The sequence below is a fragment of the Montipora foliosa genome, chromosome 9, assembly GCF_036669935.1.
Source record: "Montipora foliosa isolate CH-2021 chromosome 9, ASM3666993v2, whole genome shotgun sequence".
In the NCBI taxonomy this organism is placed as follows: domain Eukaryota; kingdom Metazoa; phylum Cnidaria; class Anthozoa; order Scleractinia; family Acroporidae; genus Montipora; species Montipora foliosa.
In genome coordinates, this window is record NC_090877.1 from 16,884,577 (window position 1) to 16,894,605 (window position 10,029).

At 40.1% G+C, this 10,029-nt stretch overlaps 3 protein-coding genes across 4 annotated transcripts in view; 2 read left to right on the forward strand and 1 right to left on the reverse strand.

Moving 5' to 3' along the window:
* The window catches only part of LOC137970954 (cytochrome b-c1 complex subunit 2, mitochondrial-like), an 88,187-nt gene that overhangs the window by 33,297 nt on the left and 44,861 nt on the right, over positions 1 to 10,029 (reverse strand). The window lies entirely within an intron of this gene.
* LOC137970953 (E3 ubiquitin-protein ligase ZNF598-like) lies at positions 59 to 5,577 on the forward strand. Its single transcript, XM_068817628.1, has 3 exons — positions 59 to 335; positions 1,321 to 2,114; positions 3,976 to 5,577. The coding sequence occupies exons 1-3, from the start codon at positions 159 to 161 to the stop codon at positions 4,994 to 4,996; spliced, it is 1,992 nt and encodes a 663-aa protein (XP_068673729.1). The 5' UTR covers positions 59 to 158; the 3' UTR covers positions 4,997 to 5,577.
* The window catches only part of LOC137970955 (solute carrier family 35 member F3-like), a 13,623-nt gene continuing 10,670 nt past the window's right edge, over positions 7,077 to 10,029 (forward strand). Inside the window, exon 1 of one of the 2 annotated variants that reach the window (XM_068817632.1) lies at positions 7,077 to 7,567. In XM_068817632.1, coding sequence (XP_068673733.1) covers positions 7,453 to 7,567 — 115 coding nt within the window. In that variant the 5' untranslated portion in view covers positions 7,077 to 7,452. The remainder of the gene's footprint in view (positions 7,568 to 10,029) is intronic. The other variant, XM_068817633.1, reaches the window with a different exon arrangement.

The following is a 10,029-nucleotide window of genomic DNA, read 5'->3' on the forward strand; positions in this document are numbered from 1 at the left end:
CTTCCGGAGTCTGTTGTGACGCTTTGTGACGCATAAAAACCCATATTTGGGCATTATCCTTTGATCGGCCATTTTTATCGTGTATTTTGACCGGTGAGGATTTGAGCGCCATTTCACTTCTTGTTTGCACTATTTATCGTACGTTCTTTAAAGCGAAGATGAATTCTAAGCATATTCGAAAAGATTCTGTCCACCTTTGCGTTGTCTGTTGCGAAGATATTGAGTTTTACGCCATCGGTTGTTGTGATCATCCTGTGTGCCACAAGTGTTGTGTCCGAATGCGTGTCTTGGGAAAAGAAAACTATTGTCCAGTTTGCAGAACTGATTTAAAACAGGTAAGAGGAATTAAAAATGAGGAAGGGTACCTTAAATAAACGATGAATAGCGTGTAATACCGTTTTTTGACAGCTTGCAAATTATTGGCAGCTGAGTTCACCAATGTCCTCGGCACTTTAATTTGAAAAAAAAAATACAACCACGGCTGATCACCGATCATTTTGTTCAGTTGTAGCAACAGGGAATATATATATATATTTGAAGAGAATCATGGTGGTTACAAGGAAACATTTCCATGCAACTCATGATTTCAATGAACAGTTTCGTTCTAAAAATAGTCAATGACGTAAGCCATATCGAACTCAATGAAGTACCTGTGGGAGCTGCTCATCGGCTTATTTAAGGTACAATTGGAAGAAAATTGTCAAAGTTTTGTTCTTTGTAGTGTAGGATCCAAAGTATGCACATTATTTGTGGACATCAGCTGAAGCAAACAAAAATGCATGTAATTATAAAGCTGTCAGATTCAAAGAACATACGTCAAATTCCATTCAAGACTTGTCAGGGTTCTTGCTTCTTTCATTGATTTTCACTCACCACCGCTTTTCTGACGCTTTGGTTGAAAACCAAATCTGTCATTGCCAGTTTTCCCTGGCCGCGGGAGGAATGGGAAGGAAATATGGCGGACATTGTTTCAAGGGATGAGTTGGCAAAAACAAGCTGGATTGCTTTAACAAAATTAATGGTATATTTTTGAAGCGATAACATGTGCCAGATATCTTCACAGGATTGGTTAGAAGGGGAAAGCAATATTTTCTCATAAACGCAATGTCGTTTCACCTTTGAACAGACGAACATTCATTGGATAATTTCGGTAAATATTTCAGTGAAACAGGCGGTAACATTTACGTGAACAGCCAGTTAAAATAACCACTTACCGACTCTTAACAAGAACCCTGCTTGTTAATCAATTCTACCTGTAGGGCCAATAAAAGTATTTGTCAAGTTTAATCACTATTCTTTGTGTCTTTTGCACCTGTAAAGGTGTTCCTGACCGATGACAATACCAGTTTTCAAAAACTTTCTTCAAGAAGGGGATCATTTGTGGCTGCCCGACAACGAGGTATTTTTTACCAGCGCAAGGAAATCCAGGCTAATGTAAAGAAACTTATGGAACACAAGTGCCAATTTTGTCCAGACCGCCCACCTGAGAGATATTTTGACCGTCTTCGTGACCACATCAAGAAGGAGCATGGAAAGTTCTTTTGTGATATTTGTGTTGCACACTTGCAGAAGTTCAGTTGGGAGTTTAAAGTATACACTCGTTCTGAATTGGCAAGGCATCGTAGAATTGGTGACGAGGATGACAAGTCACACAAGGGTCATCCTTTGTGTGAATTTTGCGAGGAACGTTTCCTTGACAATGATGAGCTTCACAAGCACCTACGCAAGAATCACTTTTGGTGTCACTTCTGCGAGCGTGATGGTTGCCAAGATTATTATGCTAATTATCTAAGTCTCCGTGTACACTTTCGTGATTTTCACTTTCTTTGTGAAGAAGGAGACTGTGTCCACGAGCAATACACCTCAGTTTTTCGCACAAAGGTGGATCTTCAAGCCCATCGTGCAGCAAAGCATACAGGAAACTTAACAAAGGCCCAAGCTCGCCAAGCTCGTCAGCTTGATGTGGACATCACCTTTGCACCCCGCCCGAGACCACAGGTAAATCAAAATTCTGTGATTTCAGGCCGTGATTTTGCGGAAGTAAAGGCCTCTGAGGAGAGGAGAGGAAAGAGAGAAAAGAGTGGAAACAGAGGGGGAGCTTCAGGCCAGAACAGGTATGTGATACAACTGTACATGAATCTTGCAATCATGATGTTATGAGTAAACTGTTGTCTGTTTGTTGGTAATTTTGCATGGTGTAAAAGAGAAAGACTCAAGGTTAAACTGATTAGCCTGATGCTTAAAAAGAGAAGGTTGATGTTCTTATGGGTAAGGCTAACCCTCTAACACTTTTTGTGAACTGTTTTGATGTGTAATTTTCAGATGTCCAGGGTTTAATGGTTCATGGGATTAGAGCGGTTTTCAACTGAGTGTCGAAAGTAATTAGCGAATTGCTTTGGTTTATGATTACTTCACTCAGTGATTGGTTCAAAGTTCTCGCGCCATTTTCTCAATCAATCAGAAGTAAAACCAAAACCAATCGTGGCTCGTGCGTGCACATTTTCCTGCGCTTTGCGTCGGCTATGTGTAATAGCTTTGAGTTTTGATTGGTTTAACATATTGTCATCGTCCTTTTTGATCGGCCAAAGTAATTACTTTGGTTTTGGTTTTACGACACTCATTTGAAAACCGCTCTACATAAGAGAATAATAATAATAATAATAATAATAATAATAATAATAATAATAATAATAATAATAATAATAATAATACAGAGATGTATCCAGAGTGCGTCATTGCGTCCTGGGACGCACTCATTTTCTTTTTGGACGCATACATGTAGAATATGGAACAAAGGGTCCAATTGGACGCAAAAAAAAATTGAATATTAATGCAAATTACGAACGCCAGGAAGAACATGCGAAAGGCATATTTCACAAGGAAATTGAACGTTCCCATTTCTCACAATGGAGAAATGTTCGAGTTCCTTAAATTTCACGGTAAGCTGTTATTTTTGGATTTTTGTAGTCAAATGATTTAATTTTGTCAACCATTATGCCCAGCGTGAGGAGTTAAGTTTTGAATTCCCACGTGTTGCGTGACATGATCTGAGCTGATTTTTAGGCGAGACAATTGGTGACACTTTCGATCTGCTGCCTGTGATATTAAAACATTTCAGCCAAAGTTCAGATTGTTGCATGCTTTCCAAGCGAATTTCAAGCATTAGTTTGCTTATCGTGAGCGAAATGACAGAGAATCCAACAGTGAAGTACGTTAAATTTTTGTTTTCTGCGACCCTGTTGATATTAATTCCGGGTGCGCATGTGTCATTGTCTCGGTTTTTGCTTTGCACGTAACTTGTCTTGTCTGTTTGTTTCGGAGTTAGCGTTAAAATTAACGTGTTGAACATGAAACTTGAATGTATTCAATCGCTTGATTATTATTAACATTGGCCATGACGAAGTCACGGCTGCACGAACCGACGATGAAATGTGTATCGGTCGCTTATATTTGTCTACTCTTTGTTCCTAAATTACACCTCATGTTTTGTTAAAATAAATGATGCTCCTTTACGGAAAATTGAGATCCAGTTCTTTTTTTTTTTTTTGGCTGTGGAGATATAGATCATTTATCGACTGGAGCCAACAGTTTGTACAGCATATGGATTCCTCGAGACATTTTCAGATGTGATCGATGGAGCTTTGACAGCCCATACATTTTAATTGATGAGTCAACGGGCATAACAGTTTCAAAGAAATTGATCATTTTAAGTACATATTTGTGGGGAGGGATAAGACTTTATTTTCGTGCAATTTAGAAATCTGAAAGAGTACTGCAGCAGCAATTAAGAGGCAATAGATTGAATATTATTTCTTGAATATTAATTAGCTGGGCCCCAAAATTTTTGATAGACCCCCAAATTTTTCAAAAAGGGGTCTAGAGGACCCCCAAATTTGAAAACCTGCATACATCTCTGATAATAATAATAACAATAATAATAATATTATTATTATTATGCTTTTATTATTGTTTTAGAAGTGAGAAACTAGATGTTGAAACTGCAATGGCACTTTCCCTCAGCAACGCAAAAGATCCTTCAGATCTCCCCTCACCATCGTCCAAACCACAAGAGCCAAAAAAGTATAAGGCTGAAGAAAATAGCGAGGCTGCTGAGTTACCTTCAAGTGAAGTGGATTCTTTTGCTCACTTCCCTTCCTTGTTGGGATCTTTGGAGGTTACAAATAAAGAAGATAAGCCTATGGATGCTAAACCGTGTAACAATTCACATCTACATAGCAACGTTCTTAGTGCATCATCATCTTTGAACTCTGAGGATGACTTTCCTGCTCTAGGTACATCTGCACATATTCCAAAACAAGCACATACTATGCCTCCTGGTTTTGCTGCTGCTGCTCGTCAGCCTTCTACCTTAGCTGCATCACAACAGACTTTCCGTGCAAAGCCCCCGCCTGGTTTCGAAGAAACAGCCTGTGTGTCTGCTAAAGAAAATGTGGCACAAGCGTGCGAGGTATCAGCACCGAAACCAGAGGTTGAAGTTAATGCCAGTAATCAGGAAAGGAATCAAATTCTAGTTGAGAAAATAAGAAGACTGCTAGGGTATGACAAGTCCAAATTTGATGAGTTTAAAGCTATGTCTGGGAAGTTCCGCAAGGGTACTTGCTCTGCTAAAGAATATTATAATGAGTGTTGCAATCTTTTTGGGAAAAATTTCCAACTGGTCTTTTCTGAACTGGTTGATTTATTACCTGATGAAGAGAGACAAAAGGAATTGTTGTCTGTACACCAAGACGCCAAAATTTGTGCATCACACCAAGACGGAAATAAAAGTACTGCAGGAAAACCACATAAGGCTCGTTCCCGTGGAGTGTGGCAAAGTGGAGACACAGCTTGGAGTACAGGAATGCAAAGTAACGGTGTATCTGAAACAGATTTTCCATCACTACCTGTAGCTTCTAAAAGGTCTTACACTCAACCTAGGTACAGAACTGTCAAGAGTGGTACAGTCTTGAAACAAGCTTGGATCCGTGGAAAGTAATTTCATAGTGACTAGCTTGCGCTTGCCAACCAGATGATTATGTGACTTGAATAATTATGTGTAACTTAAAAGTGTACATGTAACTTTATTGTGTTGAAATTCAGTGGTTCAACTGGAGATTTCTTTTCATTAGATACAACGCCGCCTTCCGTTGGGCACACTGAATTATTTTTATCTCCAGTTGCGTTGGTCATGGATAAAAATACTTGCCTTGCCGTGCCTTTCAAAAATAGTTCATATTCAAAGGGTTCGTTTTGCAACTTTATATTTTAATGCATAACAACTTAAACTGGGCTTATGCAGACTAAATTTTGTTCTTTCAAGAATGGTTTTTCACTGTTTGTCGTGTATTTGAAACCCACATTTAAGAGAGTAGCGCTGAGAAAGGACTGTTTTGGGGCACAATGAGTGGCATTGTAACAACCTGGACAGAAGTCATCTTTAAAGCTGCTAATTTTCATGGGTTAACAAGAGAATATTTGCAGATACAAGATCAACGGTGAGGTCTAACTCTCATTTCTCAGCAAAATGATAAGGTTAATTAAAGATTGTTGTTAATAAAAAAAAAGAAAATACAGGTAGCCTATGCTTTGTCGGAAGTTTTTTTCAGCTGAACTTTACCTCCAATGTTCATGGATTTATCCAGTTATCTGGATTGCAGGTCATGTACCGTGTGCTGCATGTTTTCTTTTTTTAAGACAAAAGAGCAAGATGAGCAAACTTCTGGCTTTTGTTTAGTCACATCCTTTTGATTGGTACCTTGTTTTACTGTTTAATCCTTGGCAAGATAATGGGCCTGTAACAAACTGGTCACATTGGCTGATAACTGGTGAACTTAAAGCTTGGACTTTATAAATTCCAGAAATGGAAACATTGTGTTTGTCTTAGCCTGAATACAAAGTTTCAGAGAAATACCCCTTGAGGTAAAGATTTCTGACCATTTAAATACACAAAAATTCCATACTTCGGTTCTCGAACGAAAAGCCTTTGTCCTCCAGTGTAATTTTTCATGTTGACGTGCCACAAACAGAGCTCAGATCCTACTTTTATCATGGGTCAAATGAGCGAGAATGAATGTGCAGGGGTGGAAGTTTATGAGAGTTTGTTATTTCGACTTGAAAGCGGTTTGTAAACTTAGAAAAATACAAGGATTTGTATAAAAATAATTGAAGCGTGAATGAGTGGGGAAGTGTCCTTTTCCCATTCTCTATTTTCGAATAGCCCACTTTCGATATATTAAAATTCAGTCCTAAACAAAAGGCATCATCTCGAGGCTCTGGGGAATAAATATAAGGATTTGTATGAGTTTATTCCCCAGAGCCTCGAGATGATGTCTTTTGTTTAGGACTGAATTTTAATATATCGAAAGTGGGCTATTTCCTATAATACACTTTGTTTGCCCCCCAAATTTTGCATAAACTATTGTTTTCAAATGCTCTTGGGGACAGTGCATAGTCCCGAGAGCATTTGAAAACAATGGTTTATGCAAAATTTGGGGGGGGGGTGGGGGGGGCAAACAAAGTGTATTATGGGAAATTCGAAAATAGAGCATACAAATCCTCATAAATTGGCTTTTACTTCGTGTAGAAGACGCACATGACGTGACAAAAGCTTAAGGGGTCTTTAGGGATTTAGAATTCTGATTAGGTATTGTTTCACAATTTTTGTTCTATTGTTTTACGTGATGTGTGTCTTCTACACGAAGAAAAAGCCCATAAATTCTTTCAACTTTAACAACACCAGTTCAGTTTAAACGATGTACTTACGAAAATCGGCATGGTAGCATATTTTCAGCTGCTCTTTTTGTTTCTGGAAAAATAACTTCATGAAACCACAGGGAGCAGAAGCGATAAGCAAAAGCATCAAGGAATTTTACGTTACACATAGCCTGGGACCAGGCTCCGCAAATGGAGTTATGGAGCGAAAACTGACAAAAAAAAAAAATGGTGAGCGAAACGAGCCGAGCGAGGAACTGGCTCGCTTCACTCGTCATTTTTTTTGTCGCCACGTTCCTTTTCGCTCCATAACCCCAACTGCGGAGCGTGGTCCCAGGCTACGTTAACGCAGAACAACTGAAATACTTTGCAAAGCAGTCGGCAGTCCCTTTGTAATAATATATATATAGCGCTGTATCCATAACAATGTCTTATGGGAAGCCTCGACCATGACATCGGTCGATACTCGGTCAATATGTCGGTTAAGTGTTTTAACCTATGCATCGCCCGGTGTGTATGACAAAATGGCTTGAACACAGCAACTGAAAACGACTTTAGAGACGAAAGATTGCGTGACAACAAAATATGGCAATTGCTGCCCCGTGACAAATCATACAGTTTTTCACGTGATCATGACGTGACTATCTAATCTTCGAAGGACCGACCGGCTTATGATCACTATATGCTCGCTTCTTGGCGAACGATTCTAATCAGAAACATCAGGAAAGAACATCGTGCACAATGGATACCGACGAAAACATACGCGAGGACTTAAGCGAAAAATCAAAGTTACTGTACTCATCTGATGTTGGGCAGGAACACCTAAAATATGCTGACTCGCAGATGTCGTACTCGGGTACGTACGGTTTAACTTTAATAAGAGATTAAAATACATTAACATGCGCGCAGTATTTAGGCGTATAACTGTTATGAAACTGTATAGGCTTCCCTTGAATACTTGATTTTGGAGTAGATTTTTTCAAAGATGAGCAAAGGGCAAGGGCAATTTGTAGTCTTTGAAAAAAATTGCGAGTGCTTATATTTATTCCAGATTGCACGAGAAAAATTATGTAAACTTGTTTATTAAGACATCATACATTACAGTCGTAGGACTGAATTACGTACAACATAAAATTACAATAAAAATGGCTAATTACAATTGTGTTTAAAGGTTATTTACATCACGTGGCTAATAGAAAAGAGAGTTCATAAAGCGGTGGGAGTGAAGGAGAGGCCCTCATTCTACCCCCAACCCCACTCTCTCGGAGGGCCTGCTCGCAGGCTACAACAGCGACAAACGTCTCTTTAATATTTCTCAAATGCCGAGCGTGGGAACTGGCCATAGGAGGTAGCAGATTAGCCAGCTTGTGGTGTTCATTACTGACAATATCTTTAAAGAATTTAGTAGATAATGATTCACGTCTCTCTGAAAGTGTTGGAATTCCGGCCTTATCCATCGCCTCACAGTACGATAAACTGGGTTTTGCTAAAAGCAGGCCCGCGGCCTAGCGGCCCGGAGGCCCGGTGGCCCGGAGGCCCACACAGTTTTGTTGTCCAGCGGTAAATCCACTCGCATGCAAAGCTTTGCATCGGGTTTTGGCGCGCAAATGATAGACGGTGAGTTTGAATTCGTTTACTTTTTTAATAATCATTTGAATCCTTTTCGATCCTTTCTTTCGTTGCATGTTGCTAAGTGAAAAACGTTGTCATTCTCTGTTGTTTTCGTTTGTTTACAACAACAAACAGAAACAAGGATTCAAATGATTAAAATGGTAAACGAATGGGCCATTTCCGAGTTCATATCCGCCTCCTCTTCAAAGCGAGTCTAAGTGCAAAGTTTTTGTGATGGTAATTAGTTCTACTTTACATATGAATGAAAACTAATTTTCATAAGAAAAACTTCGCACTTCGACTCGCCTTGAAGAGGAGGCAGACATGAACTCGGAAATGGCCTATTCAAACTCACCGTCGTCCATTTTGCACGCCCAAACCCGATGCAGATCTGTGCATGCGCGTGGATTTACGCTGGACAAAAAAACTGTGGAAAATCAGGACTGGGCTACCGGGCCTCCGGGCCGCCGGGCCGCTGGGCCGCTGGGCCGCGGGCCTGCTTTTAGCAAAACCCCGATAAATTAGGAGAGATTATTCGCATGGCGCGCCTCTGAATACGTTCGATGTTATCAGACAAATATTTCGGGAGACTAAGATGGAATAGCTGACATGAAAATTCTAGGACTGACCTAATGACGCTATAATAAAAAGCTAACAGGTTATCAGGACTTATGCCGGCTCTCTTTAGCTAACTCAAAATATACAATCGACGTGTGGCTTTGGAGGTGATAGTATCCACTTGATCGTTCCATTTCAAGTCATTACTGATCTTTAGCAGAAGATACCCTCTCAAACTGCACGCCGTCTATCTTAATCGGGCTGTAAGATGGTGGGGTTTTCTTAAAACAAACAACTAACTCTTTGCACTTGGTCGGGTTTAATTGGAAGAGATTATTGTGAGACCAGCTGGAAATGTGATTGACAGCTTCCAGTAAAGAGCTTTCCACAGAAGTTGGCACCACCTCCGAAACAGTCGTGTCGTCTGCAAACTTCCACATGGAAAACGACTAAAAACAGCCAGTCGCCTAAACGCGTGCTTCGATGAACTCCGACAGGAACATATAGCCAGCTGGAACAGCAGTTGTTGTTGACTTTGACCCTTTGTTGCCTATCCCAATTGACGGTAGTTGGCTTAACCCCAAGGCTGAACACTTTGGCTATCAACAAATGGTGATCTACCAAATCAAATGCTTTCCTATAGACTAGGAGAGCAGTTCTAACAGTTGAGCCATTCCCGTCCGTAACACGCAGCCAGTGGTGGCGCATCGATATAAGGGCAAAGGTAGTTGAAGATCCGGGAATGAAACCAAATTGACCAGGGTCAATAGATAACGATATTATTAGAGAGATAGATAGAGTTTACTTACCACGCTTGCAGCACAAAAGCTGGATTACAGTGGTGTCAGCCTGGTCACAATACATATACAACATAAAAATTACAATACATATAAATTATTCACACTAATGGCTAACATAGACATTGGATCCAAAGTCTCTACGCGTATCTGTGAGTAATAAAGTTCCTTAGACGGTCAGTGTTCGCCCTGAGGCGGGACTGGGTAGTACTCCCAGACCGTAGCCCGTAGCCATGGGGTTGCTTAACAGTAGCTGGGAGTAAGGAGCATATTGGCTCCATTACCTCGTACATAAGATATAAAATTCGTACATATTTCCTTCCGTCTCTCATTCAGCGTTTTAAGCCCAGAT

What these genes read in the sequence shown, in the direction of transcription:
- LOC137970953 (XM_068817628.1), top strand. Translation starts at nt 159, where the DNA reads ATGAATTCTAAGCATATTCGAAAAGATTCTGTCCACCTTTGCGTTGTC. An exon ending in GCAGAACTGATTTAAAACAG is followed by an intron (nt 336 to 1,320) that starts GTAAGAGGAATT and finishes GCACCTGTAAAG; the next exon opens with GTGTTCCTGACCGATGACAA. An exon ending in GGAGCTTCAGGCCAGAACAG is followed by an intron (nt 2,115 to 3,975) that starts GTATGTGATACA and finishes TTATTGTTTTAG; the next exon opens with AAGTGAGAAACTAGATGTTG.